Raw genomic sequence first — 23,828 nt, 5'->3', positions numbered from 1 at the left:
CACCTTTAGGTTCAAAAATCTCTTCTCCTGACCCAAATTATCAAAGCATTTCAGCCCACATGACCTATAATACCTATGGCATTATTAAACTCAAGTGAATCACTACACCAAAAATCGCTGAAATTGTATTCCTTTAAAGAAAATGTGGACAATAACATGCTTTAAAAGATGAACAACTCAAAGACTGGGGCAAAAAAAGTTATCGGTTTATCTGTTGGTGCCTCAAGAATTCTTTTTAAGAAACTTAGCCATAGACTGATATTCCAGCAGCCCAGGAACCAAGCATGTAGATCATCACTTCCCTATCAACTGGAATGTACTCAGTATTAAGTGTATTACCTTTGAGACTAACCACTAGAAAATGCGCTATTAAAAATAATAATTATAATGTGGAAAACTTGGAACCTTCATATACACTGCTGGCAGGAATGTAAAATGGTTCAGGCACTTTAAGAAAACAGTACGATAGATAGTTCTTCAAACCATTAAATAGAGTTATCATATGATACAGTAGTTCAACTCCTAGGTATATACCCAAGATAACTGAAAACATGAAACTACATAAAAGTACACAAATGTTCATTGCAGCATTAGCTACAATGGACAAAAGAAGAAACAAACCAAATGTCCATCAACGAATGGATACATGACAAGTGGTATATCCATACACTGGAGTATTACTCAGCCATCAAAATGACTGAAGTGCTCATATATGCTACAACATAAATGAACCTTGAAAACATGCTAAGTGAAAGAAGCCAGTCACAAAAGACCACGTATTGTATGATTCATTTATATAAAATGTGCAGAATAAGCAAATCTATAGACAAAAAGGAGCAGATGTTGCCTAGGGCTAAGGAGTTTAGGGGGAAAGGGGAGTGACTGCTAGTGGCTACGGGGTTTCTCTTTGGAGTGAAGATATTCTAAAATTGACTGTAGTGTTTGTTGGTTATACAACTCTGAGCATTCTAAAAACCACTGAATTTTATACTTTAAGTGGGTGAACTGTATGATGTGAATTATAACTCAATAAAACTGCTATAATCAATAATAATAATAATTACAAAGATGGAGCTGGCTAATATGTGAACTAGCACTTATGCTGTATGTAAAGTGGGGAGTGGGGGAGCCACTGGGTTGCAAGTGGACAACTGCTAGAGTAGAGAGATATGCTGGCATCTGAAATCCTACATGGCACAAAAACTATAGCATACAAATGTCATAACTAAAACTTAGTATTTAATTTTTCAACTGTAAAACTATCTCATGCAGTCTCCTTATCTCAAGGTCAAATATAATTATTAGATGGCCAGATAATAGTTACATAGCATGCTGATGTTTACAAAGCACTTTCACATTTCATTTGATACTACATATAAAAATATATTCACTTGGACTTGAATTCTGAAACTGAGACCCTCAAAAATCATAAGATTGAATGCTACTTTTAAGAACTCAAAAAAAAAAAAAATCACAGTTTTGTTAAAATGACAAGAGAATCTCTAAACAAATTTCCAGATTCCTAGCTCTACCTGAAATTTTGAACTGAAAGATAAAATGTTCTCATCTAAAAAATTTGTTTTAAATATCTCCAGTTAGGCCACCTACTGTTTCCTTTTTTTTTTTTTTTTTTTCCTGAGACAGAGTCTCACCCAGGTTGGAGCGCAGTGGCATGATGTCTGCTCACTGCAGCTTCGACCTCCCAGGCTCAGGTAATCTTCCTACCTCAGTCCCCTGAGGAGCTGGGACTACAGGTGCATGCCACCATGCCCAACTAATTTTTTGTATGTTGGTAGAGATGGGGTTTTGTCATGTTGCCCAGACTGGCCATGAACTGAGATCAGGTGATCTGCCCACCTCAGCCTCCCAAAGTGCTGGGATTATAGGCATGAGCCACCAGGCCCGGCCTCCACTTTCTATTTTCATAGACATTATTCATGGAAATTTAAAGCTTAAATAATAGAACTGCTTATAGAATTACCTTGGGTACCAACAATCTCCATGTGAAGATGAGCAAGACCGCTCGCTGTGGACAGAGCAAGTTTTATCATTCCTTCCACAGTAACTGTGTATCTGTTTAAGTAATCAAAAAGGGATCCATGCTCATGATAATCTGACACCAACCAGAGCTGAGTCCAAGTGCCATTGTCTGTAAAACAGAATTAACATTTCGGTTGGGCTATAGACCATTTATGATTTATATGTTCAAAGGTTATCACTTTTTACTCTCAATCCTGAGTCACACACTGCAATATAATGCCACCTTAAGTCTGTATGTATTTCCTTCACATTTTCTTCTACATTCAGTTTGTTTTATACTTTTATGTACACATTCTTTAGTTCCTCAGAGTAAGCCCCTCTTCTTGAGATAAGGCAAGGATAATTAATCCCATTTAAGAGACAAAGATGGTGACTTTCTTGAGTCTTCACAGATAATTAGTATCAGAGTTGGCTCTTAAGTGCCTAGAAAAATCTCTGGGTCGGGATGGGTGCTCAGTGGCTGTTCCTGGAAGGAGAGAAGTTAAAAAAAAGGAGGGGAACACAGAGGGAAGGAAGGAGGTGAGAAGTCTCCGGAGCCCAGTGTGGCCACAGTGGGAATGGAAGAGTATGGGACAAAACTGGAAGTGAGTTTCAATGAGAAATGACAAGCTTTAGTGACAGATTGTGTACACAGTTCACAAAGACGCAAGACAAGATGATTACGATTCCAAGGTTGCTTGCTTAGAAAAACAGAGATAGTGATACCTCTAACACATGGGGAAGCTGAAATAGGAACTGAAATGTCAGGAGAAAAGCTGGAAAAGCTGGGACTAAACTCAAACAACTAGGAACGTGGGTTCCAAAATTTCCTCTGTAAGCCAATACACGAGTTTAAAACACGTTTTCTCATAGGAATAATGGTAAAGATACTAGCTAGGCTCCTAGGCTAGACTGGTCCACGACAGTCTAATTTAACCTAGAAGCAGCTGGAAAAACCACATATTTAATTAAGCCATGAACAAAAAAAAAGCATTACAACATTAGGAGACAGTACAATCTAGTAAAAGATGCACGCTTAAGAGTCATTCTGACCTGGCTGGAATCCACAGCCTGCCTGTTACTGATACTTTCTTAGCCAAGGAGCCTCTGTTTCTCCTTTTATACAAGAATAACGTCTTACTTTGTTAGACTGTTAAGGTTTTAAAAAACAGAATACTAGATTCTTTACGTAAGAAGTACATAAACTGCGCTCTTTCTCTCCCTGCTGGTTGTAAAACAAAAGAAAAAAATCCATATTGACAGTTTGAAACCGCTTCTATTTTGAAGGTATTTAGTTGAAGAAAACCAACTCTGATTAGAAGAGATTAAGAAAGGAATGGAAACTTTTCAAAAGATTCTGAAGGAGATTTCTGGGTACATTTAAAAGGACTTAGTATTAATTTGTTCTTCATGAACTTTATAAACTGATTCTGTCCAAACTCACACCCTGGCTTTTCCTTGATATAGGTACATCACTAGCTTATTTGCGTGCCTCTTAACCGTTACTGAATTTTGCAAAGCTCACCAATACAAGAAACAAAGTGGAAGGCAGGCAGATGGAAGAAAGGGAAATCGCAGGTTACGGACAAGGCAGAAGGAAGGTTATATATAAGGGGCCATACATATAAAGGGCTGCCGGGGTGGAATTAACTAAATCAGAAAATAAAGGAACTGGGGTGGAGGGACTAGGCTCAGAGAAAGTACATTAACTGCTGACAAAGAAGAAAGAAGGGGAGTAGGGAAGAGCCAGTAAGGTTGGCTAGTTCCCATGGTGACCACCAGATGACAGCATCAGCTTGGTTAGAAGTTCAGGGCACAAACTCACCAACATTTTGTGCTGCTGTATTTGTAACTTGGAATGTGACAAAATCCAGACCCCGGTTCCCAGTTGAGGTTTAAGCTTTCAAATGGAGATTTGAGACTTGCCAACATGGTAGAGTTTGAAACCATGAATGTGGCTATGTTCTTAAGGAAGAAATTACCACTTACAGAATCAGTACCTTCATATGAACCAGTGAGAAGAGTAAGAGTTGAGAAAACAAAGACAACTATGAAGAAATAAAAGGAACAAAGAAAGTCTAGGGTCACCAAACATAGTAAATAAAGAAAAGGTTGTTTTAAGAGTTGGAGGAGGAAATAAATGGTGTTAGAGGCAGAAACGAAAATGAGAACTAAGGATTTGGTCAGACTGATTGCTATTTTTGTTTTTTGTTTTGTTTTCTGAGACGGAGTCTCTCTCTGTCGCCCAGGCTGGAGTGCAGTGGTGCGATCTCGGCTCACTGCAACCTCCACCTCCCGGGTTCAAGCGATTCTGTGCCTCAGCCTCCTCAGTAGCTGGTATTACAGGCACCTACCACCACGCCTGGCTAATTTTTTTGTATTTTTAGTAGAGATGGAGTTTCATCATCTTGGCCAGGCTGGTCTTGAACTCTTGACCTCGTGATCCACCTGCCTTGGCTTCCCAAAGTGCTGGGATTACAAGCGTGAGCCACTGTGCCCAGCCTGTTTTTTTTTTTTTTTTTTTTTTAACTTAAAGGGTATTGCACTGTCAGGTGCCACTGATAATTGCTACCTACATCCATCATATACATCACTGCCCCTGTCTTAATCAAACATTATACACCTCCACATATGATGCAACAGGATGTATATAATATCCTTAGTATGTATTTTGAGAAAACCAATAAAACTGCAATTAGGTTTAGCTTCTAAATCTAACTACCAGTTTTTACAAAAGATAGAAAAACAAGTTAAGAGACACTATGGAAATTCAATTAGCAAAATCCAGAATATGATAGGCCTTTCAGGACAAACAATCCAATTTCTTCAACAAATAAACTGCAAGAGGAGAAAAAAGATGAAGGGGGAAACCTAAAGATTTTAAGACACATAAGAGAAATATCAACTAAATGCAATATGTGGACTTAGAATCATAATTTGAATAAATATTTTTTTAATAGGAGACAATTATAGAATTTGAACCTAACTGGGTATTTGATAACATTTTAAAAATTGACAATGGTAGTGTAGTTGTTTCATAAAAACATTTCCTCATCATTTGAAGATACAAATTACATTTTATAAGCGTTTACGGATGAAAACATGTTGTCTGGGACTAGCTTCGAATTAACACAATTAGGGCAGAGTAGGTGGGATGAGACATCAATTATGATTGGCAGTGACCTGACAACTGTTGAAGCTGGACAATGAGGGATCACTGTAACTACTTTGCTCTTCTACATATTGGAAATGTTCTACAAATAAAAGTTAAAAAAAAAAAAAAGCAGTATATGCTTGTAAATAAATTTGAAAACCCAGAGAAGCTAAAAGAAATATCATAAAAATCACCCATAATTACCTACTGAGGTTAAACACTGTTAACATTTGAATAAATAAATATTGCTGAAGTAAATGGAAGGTGAGAGAAGGAAAAAGATGACTACAGGTCTGGCCAAGCTAAGAGACAATGACAGCATTTTTTTTTTTTAAACAGGAAAGCTTGGAAATATATTTGATTTAAGGGTAGGGATGATAAGAGTGGAGCTGAAACACAAGTCTCTGACAGAGGCAGTAAAAATAGGAATCATGGGGGCTGGGTGTGGTGGCTCACACCTGTCATCCCAGCACTTTGGGAAGGTGAGGTGGGTGGATCACGAGGTCAAGAGATGGAGACCATCCTGGCCAACATGGTGAAACCTCATCTCTACTAAAAATACAAACATTAGCTGGGCATGATGGTGCACACCTGTAGTCCCAGCAACTCAGGAGGCTGCGGCAGGATAACCACTTGAACCCAGGAGGCGGAGGCTGCAGTGAGCTGAGATTGCGCCACTGCACTCCAGCCTGGCTACAGAGCGAGACTCCATCTCAAAAAACAAAACAAAACAAAACAAAAAGTAGGAATCGTGGGCATAACGGTATTAACGGAAGCTAAGAAAGTGGCAGCAGCACAGTCTAAGGTCACTGCTTGCAGTCCTCACTCATTCTGACTCCCCACTGACAGGCTTCCTTCCTTCTTCAGCATCTGACCTGATGCTGCCCCTCAGGCAAAAGCATTACAGGCAAAAAAGCGTCCGCACGGTTACCAATGGCAGGGTGGTTGAAGAAACAATTTCTCTCTTTAATTGAGTTTGCCAAAAGATTCATCTATTTAGCCCTTGGCAACTCAGGACACCGACAAGTTATTTTTACTCTCCCCATAAATAAGTTCGATAGTCTATATTGAAACACTCTACTGGTCAGGAAGAGATTAAAAGGAAACGGCTATCTAAGCCCTATTCTCAAAATTTTGAGCAGGTTTATATATCTTTTCCATATCATGACTACTCTTAATAACTAACTGCCCTAAACTAAACCAACAAAGTATATGGCTTTTTAAAATAGCTCTTTTACATTTTATAAAACAATAAGAGATTTTAGGAATGTTATCAAGAGTCAAGAAAATCTTTAAGAAGTTCCTAGTTCTAAAAGTTACTAATATATTGTATTTGACTTAACGGGTCTAATCTACATGACAGACATCTATTTCTCATCTACTTTGATGATGGTTAGTCACCATATCTGAAAAGACTTCAAGAGATCTTGTTATATATAACATAAGGAAAAGCAAATGTTACAGACCTTTATTGTCTGCTGCTATAAATCCCAGGATGTTTTCATGACGTAACATCACAGTTTGATAAATCTCTGCCTCACGGAACCATGAACGTTCTTCTCTAGAAGAGAATATCTTAACAGCAACTTCTTCTCCCCGCCACTTTCCTCGCCACACTTCTCCAAATCGACCTTTGCCAATGCTTTCTTGTAACACAATAGTTCTCGCAATTGTTCTCTGAACAAGCAATGGTAAACCTAAAGGTAAAAATAAATAGTACTCAACACAATCAACAATATTACATGTTTCAAACATCATGATAGGCACTAACAAGTGACCCAGAAAGCTGACACTTTAAGCTATCCCTTTAGGAACTTATCTCACTGGGGAGATATGTATTTTATTTGCAATAAAATAACTAATTAAAAAAGGAAAGTAAGATAATAAATATAATAAAAGAATCCAGAAACTCCTGCTAGAGGGTCAAGGTAGGCTTTCTAAAAGTCAGTTGAATTTTGACTATCCCTTAAGTATGGTGGTTAGGCAGGAAGAATGTACAGGCAAAGGTAGAGGGAAATGAATGACACATGTTTAGGGAAGCAGCCTGGGCAATCAGAGAGAGGATGTATGTGGCAAAGCAGTGAAAGAGAAAGTAAGCTGTCACCAGAAGATGAAGAGTACTGAATACCAAGCTCAAGATAACCAATGAGAGCTTTAGGTAAAAGAACCTCTAAATGATTTCTGAGAAAAAGGGCCATGGCTGGAAGCAAGATAATTTTAAAATCTTATTTTAGAAAGATGAAACTAGTAACTGTTTCACTGACGGGAGGAAAAAAGGATGTGAACACAGAAACACAGAAGTAAATTCTGGCTTTTTAATAAACCAGTAAGAATCACCACAGAAGCTATTTCAATGAAAGCAATTTACTTGCTAACAACTGGCTACATAGGCAACACTAGTATCTTGAAGAACAAGGCTAAGTAACTTACCTTGGTAATGGAGCACTGTTTTTCCACTAATTGAACTTGGCTTTCTCCAAAATATGTATTTTTAAGTATTGCCATACTTATTTCATTTAAAAGGGTTTACTAACTTACCTGCAACATTTAAGTGTCACTGTATGTGAGACAGTAACTTAATATCCTATCCCCCCCATCTGGTAAGTGTCATTTTAAATTACACTGACACTAACAAAGAAAATGCCAGTGTACATCATGTTCCTCACTAGTATCTTATTTATACAATCCATGTATACATAAATTGGTGTCATTTATAATCTATACTCAAAGCTACTTGCTAGATCAAATTAACCCAATGACAGTAAATGAAATTATCTGCTCTCTTTGGTTCCCTGATGTGAAATGCTTATAAATCCAAACGTTAAATCTTTAAAGCGATCAGCTCTTCTTCTTAAGTGTCTCAAATGGGTCCATTCTTCCTCTTGCTCTACCCTCCCCACCTCCTATAAAGTAGTTAGCAGTCTAACTATAAATAACTGTTTGTGTTTACAAGGAGGCTGCCAGTGAGAAACAGATCTGTCCGAAATCCTTATTTAAATCATAGAGCTCTTTCACACTATGATTAATCAATTCTAATTATGTCGTTTAGTGTAGATACTAATTTATTACATTTTATGAAGCCTTGTAGAGGGCCACACCACAGACTTAAAAGTACATTTAAGAGTTAATTTCAGGAGACTAATCTGGAAATTGCAAAGGCAAGTAATAAAAAAGAAAAAGGAATCACAAACACGAATTCTGAAAACACCTGACAGGTTCAGGACTTGTGTAAATGGTATGGTCAAGAAAGGCCAACAGGACGAGGAAAGTTTTTGTCTTCCCCTTTATAACTGGATTCTAGATGTCAATTAAAATTAAAAAGCAAATCTTGATCCATTGTATTATCTATATTGGGTTACTTCACATGAATAGTTGAGCATTTTTAAAAAGTTAACAATTGGCCAGCACAGTGACTCACAACTCTAATCCCAGCACTTTGGGAGGCTAAGGTGATTAGATCGCTAAAGGTCAGGAGTTTGAGACCAGCCTGGCCAACATGGTGAAATCTGGTCTCCACTAAATATACAAAAATTAGCTGGGTATGGTGGTACACGCCTGTAATCCCAGCTACTCGGGAGGCTGAGGCAGGAGAACTGCTTGAACCCGGGAGGTGAAGACTGCAGAGAGCTGAGATCACCCCGCTGCACTTCAGCCTGGGCAAGAGAGTGAGACTCCGTCTCAAAAACAAACAAACAAAAAAAGTAGCAATTTTCTTCTAAAGACAAAACGGAATAGGCCTAATTTAGATCTCTATATTCTCTGCTCTACTCTTCTGTACCTTTAGTACTGTTTGAGAGAAAACTTCAAAAGGGAAACAGGGACTCCACAGCTTCACATGCAGTGAACAGGAAATAAGACCTGAACAACATGCATATATTACAAGAGCTCGTAAGCTGCACAAGCTATAACGAACACTGGCCTAGAAGACTCACTATCAAAAGCTGGCACATATGCACATGTGCACATTCACACACTTGGGGTACAGCTGCCAGAACCCAACTCTTCATTGTATTCCCTGAAGTACCCAAGTTAAAAGCACTGTCTTTAGAGGTAGAGATAGGGCCTTTCCTTAATTATGGTCACGGTACTGAGTAATGAACACATGAATTCAGAATGTGAAACGCTTATACCTTTTCCTCAATTAACAAAAGAACTAAAACAAAGTATTATAAACACACAGTTTACTTACTCACAGGCACTACTCTCATGCCTAAGGTGGCATTAAGGATTTATAATGAATAGAAGGGAAACAGATGGCATTTTCTGCTATTATTCACCAGAAGATGGCTTCTGCCTAGATAGGTTTGTAGAGAATTCAGTACACAATGAACTATGACAGGTAAAGGAGGCCTTAAACTAAGTTTTGTACAATGTAGTCAACTGATAATGTATGTTAGATTTTTCTTCCAAGTATGTTTTCAATAAGAGCAACACTTGTCATTTGGACATAACTTCACAATTCACCAAGCGCTTTCATGCCAACATTTTGTCTTGCTTGAACTCACAACAATCCAATGATGTGCACAAAGCAGACTCCATCACTTTCATTTTAAAGATGAAATAACTCAAGCATGAGACATTGGTTAACTGCCCAAAGCTACAGAGCTAGCAAGCAATGCAGACAAGTTTTTGCAGGGTAAGTCATAAAAAGAGGGAGAGAAGCTTTCAGAGAACAGAGAGCTATGGTCCCTCATGGATCTAGAAATATATATATATATATATATATATATATATATATATATATATATATAATGGAAACAGAATTATTCCGTTCTTTTTCATGTTTATCTCTTAAAAGGTTAATGAAGATATTCTTATTCAGTAATCAACTATCACCCACCCACCAATTCCTTTAATCAATTAGGTGGGCTTATTCCACTGTGGCAAGTGGCATGAGCTGCTGTCTTTCCGGAGTGTAAGTTTAGAAACAAGACAACAGGTCTGAGGGATTAATTCCAAATGATCTGAAGCCATCCTGATTTTCTGTGACTCTGGTCCTTGATTATCACAGTCTTGAGAAGGATTACTTCTAGAATGAACAAAATCTTTCTGAAGATCTGAACTGAGAATAAATGGGAAGTCCCAGGAAAGCTCTAAAATAACCTCCGTCCACCACTCCTGCCCAAAGACTATCACACCTTCAGTACTAAGATGGCTCCATCTAAGTCCAAACTCTCATTGTCTTCCTTACACAACTGTTTCAGGAATCCCTAAGCTTGCCTTCTGATCTGAGCTCCAGTGCAAGCCTGTATGTGTCCTAGTAGTCAAAGAGAGAGTTCTCTTATTGAATACATACGGCCAAATTCTACAGAAGAATAATTCAGGTAATAAAATCAGTTTCTTCATTCTTAAATGAATGGATATGCATACATAACAATATATATTCATTTCCTTAAAATAAATAGACATTTGTCATTATATGAGCTTTCTGCAACATTAGATGTGATTTTGTGCTCAATTTCTGCTTTAATATTCCTTTAATATCACTCAGTTATAAAATTAGTGAATTTTTTTTTTTGAGATGGAGTCTCACTCTATTGCCCAGGCTGGAGTGCAGTGGCACGATCTCAGCTAATTGCAACCTCCACCTCCCAGGTTCAGGCGAGTCTCCCGCCTCAGCCTCCCGAGTAGCTGGGACTACAGGCGCATGCCACTATGCCCGCCTAATTTTTTTGTATTCTTAGTAGAGATGGGGTTTCACCAAAATTAGTGAAATTTTCACTATATACGCTTTCCAAATTTTCACTTTGTTCATGAATTTAGCCCTTATTTAAAGACGACTCATACTTTTCAAAGGATAGTATATCTCATTTAAAAGTCTTAACAAACCACTTGAAGTGTTTTTATCAGCAGTATGGGTTCCATATTTTTGATGAGGAAACAGAAGCCCAAAGAGGAAACATGTTTTAACCAAGGTTATACAGCCAATCAGCAACAAAACTTGCCTTGGAACCTAGATCTATTTATCCTTAGCCAAGTGTCAAATTCTAAAAACACAGGGGATAGAAGTGTTCCTCTCTTAATACTTTTCCAAACCACATACAAGAAAAAGTAGAAGATAACGCCCCTTCAGTTTAAACATGAAGCACTGCTATGCCAAAATCCACCTTGGGATGACTCTGACAATTAGCTCATCTACTTCTGATGCCACAAATATCAACAAATAGAACTGGGAAAAGCAAATCTCATTAGGGGCCAAAACTACATTAAATAAGAAGGTGATTAGACATTTTTCTGAAGTGAGAAAATGACGTAAGAGTTCATTAGTTTAATTTTAAAAAACCAGGCCTATACAAAAGACAATTTCATATAATGTTTAAAAAGCAAATAACCTTCACAATTCTGAATAAATTTTTATCATGCCTGTTTTCAAATATAAACATCAGGCTGCTAAACAATCCTGAATAGAACGGGTTAGTTGCAGATCATTTGAACATCTTTGAACTTCGGCTTCATCCATATGAGAATAATTGTTCTTATCCTTTCTACCTCACAGTGATGAAAAGCAAATGAGATCATACAAGTGAGAACGCTTTGAAATTTATACCACCATGGAGTTGACTGACTTGCTTTAACAGTTAAAAGTAAGTTCCAATCTATTTTAAACCAGCCACAGTCATATATACATCAAACTTAAAGATTTTTATTAGTTTCAAACCTGGAATATTATTTATATTATCTCACATTCTAACAAGTTGGCTTATTAGCAAACTAATAAAATAAGTATCACTTAATTTTAAAAAGACGTCTTAGGAAAAAGGAGAAACAATTACATTACCTGAGCCAGAACCTGATGTTGTCATATCATAAATTAAGTCTTTCAACGTAGTACCCTCTGAAATAAAAGGACGATCTAATGAAGGGTCCTCTTCATTTGGCACTCGATGGTGAATGACAGTGCGGTTGTGGCAGATATACACCATCAACATGAGTGAGATGCAGACAAAGCACACTGGTCCAGCAATGACAGCTGCCAGTTCCACGGGACCAAGGCCAGGTGATGACTTTACTGAAAAAGGGCCTTGAGTGAAATAAACATCAACAACAACAAAAACACTGTAGGTGGCAACCCCCATTTTCCTAATCCTACACAATTCCTGCAGCTGGCCACTGCCACCACATAGCCAAAGAGCCTCATTACAGCAGTTTATAGGGCTCAAACCCAGAACAAGTGAATCATTCAGTCTTCTCCTACTAGGCCTCCTTTCATGCACACCAGCTCTGTCAGCACCCACTTACTCCTTCTGTACTCTTCAGCCATCATTACAAGGCCAGCTGCTACCAATATCATAGTACCTTCCCCACTTATCACATCAGGTCAGTAATACCAATAACCTGTAACAATACCCATTAACGTCTCCTTAAAAATCATATATATTTTTAAAAGTGTGTTTGACTTGTCTTCTTGTTCCAAGGCCAGTACATGCTCATAGCAGGAAAAACAAACAAAAATATCAAAACAAACAAACAAAAAAACACATACAACTTCATCACTCCCAAACAACTCACATTTTAGTATTTATATCTCCACCAATTTTTTTTTTTTTTTGAGACAGAGTTTCACTCTTGTTGCCCAGGTTGGAGTATAGTGGTGTGATGTTGGCTCACTGCAACCTCCGCCTCCCGGGTTCAAGCAATTCTCCTGCCTGAGCCTCTCAGGTAGCTGGGATTACAGGCATGTGCCACCATACCTGGTTAATTTTTGTATCTTAGTAGAGACAGGTTTCACCATGTTGCTCAAGGCTAGTCTTGAACTCCTGACCTCAAGTGATTCACTCACTTTGGCTTCCCAAAGTGCTGGGATTACAGGCATGAGCCGTGCCCAGCCAATAGCTCCACCAGTTTTTTAAAGGCAGTACATATCTTTTTTTTTTTTTTTTTTAACAGAGTTTGCATACTTTTTATTCTATCTTAACCTCCTGAACTTTTAAGTCCAGATCATTTTCTTGTAACTTCCATTAATAATTAAAATTTTCTGGTTGTTTCAGAAAATTACAATTATTCTGACATTCATCCTGAGTCTTACTGGTTTACTACTTACCACCATTTCTTTCATACCACATCTTTCCCATTCTTGAGATCTTCAGTAGATTAATCTCTTATCATACAGAGTCCTATTTCTAGTAATTTCCTTCAGGAACAGTCCATGCGTCCTTGTACACTGAACTTGTGGCAAGAAGGCTGTTGCCTTTGTATATGAAAAATCTTGGCCTATTTAAAGAATTTTAGGTGACTACAAAAATGTTCCATTTGCCCTTTGATATTTAAGCAGAAAATCTGAACTTTTTTTTTTTTTTTTTGCCTTTTATAGGTAACCAATGTTTATGTGTGTTAAATGCTTATATAATTCTTTTATTTTTGAAACTGATACTTTTTATTACATGTGTTTGGATTAATATTTTTTCATTAATTTTGCCTGGTATTCTGTCTTCTTTCTAGTCTCATGCCTTTTTCTGGAATTCTGATAATAAGCATATTAGATCATCTAAATCTGTTCCCTATATCTCTTAATATGCTCACCAACTGTCTTTTCTCTGAATTGTAACACAATTTCTTAAGCTTGTCCCAAACTTGACTATAAAATTATGGCATCCAGTCTGTTGTTCGCTCTCAATAGTGCATTTTTAAAAACATTCATCAGTTGGGCTTTTCTTCTGAAAGCAACCTTTAACAACTGTGAAATGTTCTCATTTCATAGTGAATAACTGAAAATAGACCCTGGACTGTTTGAAAGTTCCTCCCTATCATGTGGTAAACCTATTTCATAGGATGACATCTAATCTATCTAGTTCAGACTACTTCTTTTGAGCTCCTAACTCTTCACTGGTAATTTTTTGCTGTTTGCTTATCCTAGAGCTGGAAATGAGAAGTTTATATATGGTAATTAGAAACATGAGAAATGAGGTGACTTCTTCACAAGGTTTTATAAATCTCTATTCAGATATTTCAAGCTCAAATGATGGAAATGGGAAATTCTGGAATTATCCTTTTCTTTGTCACATTATAACTGCAGATGCTTTCATCAAAGTCAAAGACATTGTAGTCTAACCAACCCTTACCACGGGAGAGCTGCATTATCATGCTGAACAAGTGGAGGACTGGCCTTTTCCTTCTGCGCTACAGCAGTGCTTCCTCCTTTAATTAGCACAAGGCCTGGACCAACTCTGAGTGGAAAGTGAGCAACTGTGTCTGCTCCTCTGAGCACTGAAGCCAGGTGCTTCCTAAAAGGGAACTGAGAGTTCGCTCCGTACCGTCACCTCACCCCCAATCCCTCGTCTAAGTTATTGGTCGGACTTTTCAATGACTAACCTTTCTTATTAGTTATTGATCCTATTCTTTACCAGTCTGGTGTCATCTGTACTGTAAATTGCAGAATTGCAGAAGTTCCTCACAAGTGTTGGCATGTGGGTGGCATTCTACCATTAATTCCACTAGTATTAACATAGGTTGCCCTCATTTTTATATTCCTTTGGGATCTGGGAAAAGAGGTAAGAGTTAAATACATGTGCTCAGACTTCCATATTAAACCGGAATCTTAAAATTAAAAAGTTTATTAAGCCTTCAAACTACTGGTTCTACCAGGAAATTTTATTTATTTACTTATTATCTTTTTTTTTTTTTTGAGACAGAGCCTCACTCTGTCACCCAGGCTGGAGTGCAGTGGCACAATCTCGGCTCACTGCAACCTCTGCCTCCCAGGTTCAAAGATTCTTGTGCCTCAGCCACCCAAGTAGCTGGGATTACAAGCATGTGCCACCATGCCCAGCTAATTTTTGTGATTTTAGTAGAGATAGGGTTTTGCCATGTTGCCCAGGCTGGTCTCAAACTTCTGGCCTCAAGTGATCTGCCCACCTTAGGCTTTCCAAAGTGCTGGGATTACAGGCATGAGTCACCAGCCCCGGGAAATTGTAAATGTAAACTACAGGTGAAGGACCAAAATTCTAGAAATCATGTATAATTAATTTATGCATAAAGATAATAAAACAAGCTGAGATTACAAAATGAAAACATCTAGACTACTTAGTGCTGCTCTGAATTACCACTCATTAAAAGACTGTTGACTGCTTTAAAAGATAGGAGCATTATATAAGGAAGAAGAAATTCACTCTGAGAACAAAGTAGAGACAATCTGAAGATGTTGTTGGGGCTTTGTCAGAATTTGCTTTTATCTATCCTTTTAGGTATAACAGACCTCAGAGGAAGTCCACCCTGGAACAACCTTCTTAAACAACACACACCCAGGAGGCAGGATCTTGGCTACTCTTATAAGTCTGTAACAGTGGACAAGCCACTTCTTGCCTCTAAACGGAATGAGTTGGATTAGACAACTTCTATGATCCCTTCCAGTTCTAAAGTCACAGAGTGTGAAGAGTTTTTCTTGTAGTATCTAGGAAAAACATTTTATAGAACAACTTACCAGTAGTTGGAAGTTCTATTTTATTGCAATGGTCCTGATTGCAGCAATATGTTGTAGTCACAGACCCAGTTTTTGAAGAGGGTGCACATACAAATGGCCTATCTCGAGGAATTAAGTCAATTTCAGCTATACACATGCTGTTGTGTATAACTTTGTCTGTGGTCTCTGTGACAGAGACAAAGCAGAGCCCATCTGTCACACAAGTAAAATTGTCTTTTGTACAGAGGTGGCAGAAACACTGTAATGCTGGAAAAAGAGAAAGATTCTATTAGAAAAAAATCTCAAGGTTAACAGTTTGAAATTATCCAATATTCACTCTAACAATACATTCTTGATCCTATTATCACACAACTTCTATGCACTGTTCAAAAAAACAACTATTCGTTGCTCTTAGAAGTTTCAAATTATATTAAGAACCACACACATGTGGAAGCCCAAGGAAATGTAGTAACACTTGGATCCAGGTTTTTTCCTGAAGTTTTTTGCTTCCAAGTATAGAAAAATTTTGTTATGTTCAATTTCATCAAAGCAAGGCAAGCATTTGCCTTCCCATTAGAAACAAAGTACATTTAAATTTGTAATGGTTATACTTTTTTTTGTTTTGTTTTGTTTTTAACCAGCCCCAAACTAAACATTCACATACTCCTCCTTTGAGAAGCAATGCGTGAAAACACTACCACCCATTAACTGTAGGCTAATGCCATTTCAGGGGCTTTCTGGGTAATGGAGTAACGGAAACAGATTTGTACTGAGCCAGACACTCCCTATTCCCCTTGGTGCAAACCCTAAAAAAGACATGTGTATTCTGGCCAGGACTGGGGCATTCTCTTAGTGAAGCAAAGCAGACTACACCCATAACAATACATACATGCTCCAACCACACAGGCAACCTAACTACAGAAATGATTGGCGGCAAAACACTAGCTTCATGCCCACTTGTATCTACTTGATCTTTATGGCTCAACCCCAGGAGTGACCTCTTGAGGGAAGTCTTCTAATTATCACCAACACCTTCTCATACACACAGATACACCTTCGACCATGCTCTCTGATGAAGTTAAGTGCTCTCCAAAACACACACTGCTTACCAGAATTGCTAGTTTTGTTTTTCTTTCTCCTATGAAACTGTAAACTCCTTGAGGCCAGATACCTGTATTAGTCATTCCTGTCAATCTGCCATCTAACACCGTGCCTCATGCACAGCAGCATTCAAAAAATACTTGTTGAATCACAATGATAGAATTGGTGCATAATTTCACCATGGTCACATGAAACTGCAAAGCAGACATGTTCTTAAATCTAAACATTCCAATTACTTGTTAGCAAGGTAAAAAAAAGTCTAAGTACATGGAATGGCCATCTATGACAAGAGCAGGGAGGTCCACTGTATCTAGAAAAGGAGTGGCTAGGCAGACAGGGGCAGGATAGACAGAGCTAACTCCCTGAACAGCTAACTTGCTGTACAAGAAAGGGTTAACTCAGCAGGACTGAGTTACTCAAACCCTGCATATTCCCAAGACTTGTCTTCAAAACTAGCCTTGGCTGGCTCTTGGTAGATGAGTTCTGAACCTTTGGAATATTCTCCCTGATAAGACTTCTGTATGCCTGAGGCCTTGGGTCGCATGGTACCAATGCCATCAGAGAGCTTATTCTAACAATGTGATTTACAGTGAACACCTATTACTTCTAGGGGCAGGGTAGGGAAAGTCTGAGGGGCTAAAGCCTGTCATGCAGGTGCTGCAAGCCTAAGTGACTGACCAACAGTAACAACCCTGGACACCAAGGCTCAAGTGAACTTCCCTGGTTGACAACTTCGTGCATGTTGTCACACATTGTTGTTGAATTAAGGCCATCTATGTTATGCCACTGGAATGGGACACCTGGAAACTTGTGCCTGAATTCTCCTAGACTTCACCCCAGGTGCCTTTTCCTTTTGCTGATGTTAATCTGTATGATTTTGCTGTAATTAACTATAACCACGACTCTAACAGCTTTTCTGAGTCTGTGAGACCTTCTAGCAAATCAAGTCTGAGCGTGGCCCTGCAGACTTCCAACTCACTTGCTAAACTCAAATTCAGGAATGTCAGGTTCTCCTCAAGTGGCTGTTTCTTGGTTGCCGGCTTAATTCACATACTTGTCTATTATCTTTACAGACCAGTAAAGTTTTACCTTAATCATTAAAAATGCTTTCTTTATTCATAGACAGGTCAGCTATTTGCTTCCTAAATATGAAAGAAACTCAAGAAAATTACAAGAAAGAGACACAATCGTGATATATATATATTTTTTCCTTTGAAACGGAGTCTCGCTCTTTAACCCAGGCTGGAGTGCAATGGCACGACCTCGGCTCACTGCAAGCTCCTCCTCCCGGGTTCATGCGATTCTCCTGCCTCAGTCTCCCTAGTAGCTGGGATGACAGGTGCCCCTCACCACACCCGGCTAATTTTTTAGTAGAGACGGGGTTTCACCGTGTTAGCCAGGATGGTCTCCATCTCTTGACCTCATGATCCTCCCGCCTCAGCCTCCCAAAGTGCTGGGATTACATGCACGAGCCACCACACACAGCCTTGTAATACATTTAAAGACTGCTAAAAGAGATAGTAATTATTCATGACAATGTGTGATGGTGATGGCTGTCTGGGTATAATTTCCTAAGGAGGAATTCTGAACCAGGAATTCATGGACTGGCTTCAGAGGTACATGAATCCCATAAAACTATAAGCCAAATGTTATATGTATTTACATTTTCAAGGAAAAGCTTTCAAAATCACTCACAAAGGAGTCTGTGACCCACAAAGCACTAAAACTACCACCATAGGAGATTGTCATAATTCTCTCCTAAATCCTCTTTACTCATTAGTCATTCAACCCATGTTTTCTAAGCATTACTTTCATCAGTTACTCTACCAAAAGCTTAGTACACAAAGATTAATAACTAATGCTCACAGCCCTTGAAGAGCTCCAATGACAAGTGAAGGAGAACACTGTAATACAATGTGGTAACCACTATATATAAAAAATATTGCCCTGAATACTCTCCCAGTTCTCAGATCACTGTGGCTTGCCTATGTTGATGAGATAAGGGCTAAACACCTAGTCTAACAAGACTTTTAGTTTGGGGTTCCAACTTACTTCTCACATGACAAATGCTATCTAGGGCCACACACCTCTCACCATTATAATAATCATGTCTTTCATGACCTTGGTCTTTACATATAACATTTCTCTGTCTAGTTTAAACCTATCTTCTTATCTGACTCATCCTTTAAGACCCTATTTCAACAGGACCTTTTCCATGATGTGCTCTAAACCTTGCCCTTACCTTCACAATAATTGGTAGCTCCTTTCAATATGTTCCATAGTGCTCTTTGCATACCTTTAGAACAGCGCAAATCAATCTATTTACAGCTTGCTGTTAAAGTGTCTTTCATTGCCTTAGGAAGGGCCAAGCTTGTTTTGTTTTTCACATCTCTGAATCCTGGTTCCTTAGGCAGTGATCAGAAAAATACTTGCTAAAATAATGTTTCCCAAACATACTGGGAGAGAAAAGGATGTGTAAGTTGGGTACAAGTTTTGAAAAAATATTTTCGTTTCAAAAGATAATCTAAAAACAAGAATAAACATTCAAGATCATGAGTGTCCACTGTCTCAACACTGGCACTAGGCTTTTACTGCTGCTGCTTCAGTTGTGTGAAGATCCCCTTCAGGCCAAATGTTCTTGCGGCACACTACACACAGCATAAGTTTCATAGTCATTGTAAAAGAAAGAGTAAAAAATAAAGGGAATTTGAATCGAGCACATGGCAATACAGGCATGGCATGCATATTCAAAAACCAATAGCCTAACAGCCAATACCATATATGCACTTTATTATACGCAAGTGTTATATGGGTCCTGTATGTGTAGTACAATTTGCAAACATTTGTTAGCAGTAAATACAATTGTAGATATGTCATGTTTTTCCATTCTCATTTCCAGCAATAACTGGTTTAGAAAATCATGTAATGAAAATTTCAATAATGTCAAAATATTAACCTTATCTTCCAATGAACAAAATGGATGACATCTCAGTAAAACTTATAAGCCTGTATTTGAGGAATGCTTGCTGGTAGGTGTTTTGGTTAGGTATAATGTCTCCTCCCGAACTTACCAACAAGGCCTTGAAGTCATTAATACCCTCCTGCATAACATTACTGATGAGAAGAGGCACTACTCACAGCTTTTATTATCACTGAAGTTAAAATACAGAAACAGATTTAAAATGGAATTAGACCTAAAGCTATTTTTTTCTACTGAGAACCCTAAACATCATCTGTCACATGGAATAAATGTATTCATTTGAATTTTGTTTTTTTTTTTTTTTGTAGTTGTCTTTGTATTTAATTTGCAGATTTGGTTTATAGTGGTGTATGAGCCAAGAACATAAGGGTTTTATATCTAGTTTCATGTCTACAGAATTTAAGTAACATTATGAAAAATACACTCTGTACTTCTCCTTTCAAAGAGGTCATTACATTACGGTACATTTGAAAAAGTCAGTGCTAAAGGGTTTCTCTTAACTAGTCTTTCAATTAGAAGAGGTCACTAGACAAATAAAAACACCACGATAACATAAAGCTTAACTAGGTAAATATTTCTCCAGGGAATTAAAAAATTCCATTTCACCACTTGAAATCAGTCTTGATTGACAAGACTGCTGTTATGTGATACGGCAAAATCATTTAGGGAAAAACTAAAACAGGAACTTAATTTTTTCCATGAACATATGAGTTTTAACTGCCATTTGTTAAAAAAAAATTCAAATTTATTTTATTGATAGATTTGGTCCCTGGCTCCCCCCCCCCCCCCCTTTTATTCAACTAGGTTTTTAATTTTTAAATGCATATACAGGGCAAAATTTCAATCTAAAAAATGTATACGATGACATCTCCTTCCACCAGTCCAAAGCCCAAGTTCTCCTCACTCCGCAACACATCACCTTGACTCTTTCATTTGATTCTGCAATTATTCACTAAGCATCTCTATATGCCAGGAACAGTGTGGGCTATGAGGTGTAGAGATGAATAAGACAAGGTATTAGAACTTGAGTAGTTCACTAGGGTGGAAGAGAAAGGCATTAAACAGATCATTAAAATCCTGAGTCCTGAGGAGAATGATCAAAGTGTTTCTACTCAGGTGTCGTAGAAGAGATTATCAAGAAAAGCTGCACCAGCATTCAAGTCAGAACTTGGAGAACATGTACAATTTGTTAGATGAGGGTGAGAAAGCTTTCCTCACTGGGTTTTCTTTCTCAGCGGCAGGATTTCATCCTTAGTGGCTGGCATACCAAGTAAGATGATCAAATTTAAATTGTTCAAGATGCTAACCACTATGTTTTATTTCATCAGGAAAATGAACATAATACCTTTCTGACCTATTTCATCACCTGATTGAGCTAATCAAATGAGATACTGTACTTATTAACACATTTGGAAACTAACATAAACGATTACATAAACACAAAATTATCCCATATGATAAATGGCACTGTTCCCATGTGGTTTTTATTCACAGCCACCAAAGGTAAACTTCTTCCCAAAAGGAGTGACAAAATTCCACTGTAGAATCCCAGACTAACAGAACCACATGGAACTTTGAATATCATCTAGGTAATTCAGTTCTGTCATTTTATTAATGAAGAAACCAAAACTTAAGAATACCAAAACGATTTAAAAAATTTTTTAAAGAAAACCAAAAAACCAAAATGATTTACACAAATATTCTACCCAGATTACAGGTAGATGTGAATCCTCACTATATTCTCACCAGCCCACAGGTAAAATCTATGAAACTATTCGCTGTACCACTATCCCCATGCTAAGTAACCCTAAACTTTAAAGACTCCCAGGTGGACCTGATATGGTTTAGACTCCTTCTACAGTTTTGAGTCTTCTGCTTGATAGCAAAAATAAGAACCAAATCCCCTGTTTAGGACCTCTCTACTACACTGTCCAACTTTGCCCCCAATCTCTAACAGAGGGCACAGCTTTCTTAATTTTGAGATGCACATTTCTCTAAGTTTTACATTTCTAAAATCCGAATACAATTTACAACCAAAGTAAAAAGAAAACTTCGGCCTCCAGACTGAAAGGTTAAGATATGATGAGTTGTAACCTATGCATGTGCAAACTTGGCTATACACAGAAAATATTACAAATTGTGTATCCCTCATGCAAAATGCTCAGGACCAGAAGTGTTTTGGATTTAGGATTTTTTTCAGATTTTGGAATATTTGTATATACATAATGAGACATCTTGGGAATGGGACCCAAGTCTAAATATAAAATTCATTCATGTTTCATATATGCTTTACATATATAGCCCGAAGATAATTTAAAATAATATTTGAAATAATTTTGAGCATGAAACAAAGTTCACGTTAAGTACTTATGTGTAGAATTTTCCACTTGTGGCATCATGTTGGTGTGCTCAAAAGGTTTTGAATTTCAGATTGGGGTGTTTGACCTGTATTCATTTCACCATCACTGTAATTACTTGTCTTGATAGCTCCCTTGCAACTATACTTTAACTTAGGGTGAACACGGATTTCACTATGATTCAGCACTAAAAGGAAAAGCTACTGTGTACACAGAAAATTATAGCAGAATCATGCCAGGAAATACAATTACAAGCAGTGAAATTTCCAAATATTGCAGAATAAATCAGAATTTTCAAAGTTTGCAGATGTTAGCATGGTGACATGTAGACGTCAAAGGAAGTGACATGAGGAAAAAGAGATGACAGAACCCTTGGGGTTATTATTCACGGTATTATAGTATCAGGGTAACAACTCTGGGGTAACATATCCCAAGTTGAGATCTTGGCTCTTGGGCCCAATATAAAGGATTTCCTTGGTTGCCTCGTTTCAGTACGTCTCGAGGTCACACATGGAAGCACTATTACTTCTATCTACTGCCAGGGCTACCCAGGGTTAATTCACAAGCCCTATGTCTTGCTAGAAAAGCTGAGAGGTAAACAGCTGTGTGTAGTATTAATATATGGAACAGACATTTCTATCACCCTTGTTAAAGAAATAAAAATTAGCACCAGAAACCTTGTCTTCCCAGGCTTAGTGTGTCATCATCTATACAACCTACTCACAGTCTTTTTATGCATATGTTTGAATACTCTTTCCTTTTTCAACCCTTGTTACTGGCCCTCTCCAGCATTCCATCACCATCTTCCTCCAATTCAGAGTTCAACTGAAATCTCTCTTTGAAATTTCACTAGGAATGCCCTTATGGTCAAATTCAATATTCTTTTCAAAACGTTTCAGGATATGAGACAGAGTGCCACCCTTTCTTTATTAGTTTTTATATGACATTACAGTTCCCAAACTTTGCATTTGGCCCTTTGGTACATCTCAGTCTACATCTCCAAGCCTCTTGGCCTTCTACCTGTGCTCCAAACTTGTATTTTAACTACACCCAGGAAACACTCTGCCTGGCTTACTTATCTATGCAAAGTCAAGCAGAGAGTTTAAAATCCAGTTTTTTCATCACTCTGACTTTGCTGGTGATGACCCTTATGTTCCTCACTCTACCCACTACAGCACAACTATACTTTTCTTCGCAGTGAGAGTATTTCCAAATATTACAAACATGTACCAACAGGCAAGTAAAAGACCTAACATGCACAATGTGCTTTATTCAGTTTGCTTCACTACAGCTGAAAGCAGATCTCATCACTGCTGGCAAAGATGAAGGCAAAAGTTAGAAGTTATTTTAAAAAACCCTTTCAGGGACTGATGTCAGCCCCTTTTATCATCCAACCTATTCTTCTACCCCAGTTCTTCTGAGTAATCTGCCTTATCCCTTTTCTCCATTCTCAACACCACGCCCCCTTCTCAAGATGTGCCCTCTCTTCTCCCTCATCCACCTCTGGAGTAAAGCATATTATACAGATTTTCCTCTTCTTTTTATTAAATATGTTGCTTTATCTCTGTATACATGGCTAAAACCCTGACCTCCAACTCCCTCCAGCCTACTATCCTAGGTTTTGTTCCTCAAAATACTCAGTTCTCAATTCAACCCTCCCGGGGCTACCCTGCAGCAGTAATATCAAAGTAAGCTTGTCAAAATAGAGAACACCATACAATGTACACAAACTTTTCCTCTAGTCCAGATAATATTTCACCCGTGAATTTAGGGCATCAGAATAAACATCTGATTTTTTCCAGATAAATTCCATTTACTTCT

The 23,828-nt window shown here is 38.0% G+C and overlaps 1 protein-coding gene across 3 annotated transcripts in view; it reads right to left on the bottom strand.

Moving 5' to 3' along the window:
* Positions 1-23,828, bottom strand: part of TGFBR1 (transforming growth factor beta receptor 1) — a 49,381-nt gene that overhangs the window by 8,692 nt on the left and 16,861 nt on the right. The window contains exons 2-5 of one of the 3 annotated variants that reach the window (XM_003911451.4): positions 15,591-15,836; positions 11,952-12,182; positions 6,640-6,870; positions 1,982-2,149 (exon numbers count right to left, since the gene is read on the bottom strand). In XM_003911451.4, the coding sequence (XP_003911500.1) occupies positions 1,982-2,149; positions 6,640-6,870; positions 11,952-12,182; positions 15,591-15,836 (876 nt within the window). Of the gene's footprint in view, positions 1-1,981; positions 2,150-6,639; positions 6,871-11,951; positions 12,195-15,590; positions 15,837-23,828 lie in introns of all 3 variants that reach the window. The other 2 variants (XM_009188422.4, XM_003911452.5) reach the window with 2 other exon arrangements.

Source organism: Papio anubis, chromosome 13 (genome assembly GCF_008728515.1).
Source record: "Papio anubis isolate 15944 chromosome 13, Panubis1.0, whole genome shotgun sequence".
NCBI classification, from domain to species: domain Eukaryota; kingdom Metazoa; phylum Chordata; class Mammalia; order Primates; family Cercopithecidae; genus Papio; species Papio anubis.
This window is presented reverse-complemented; position numbering and strand designations above follow the sequence as displayed.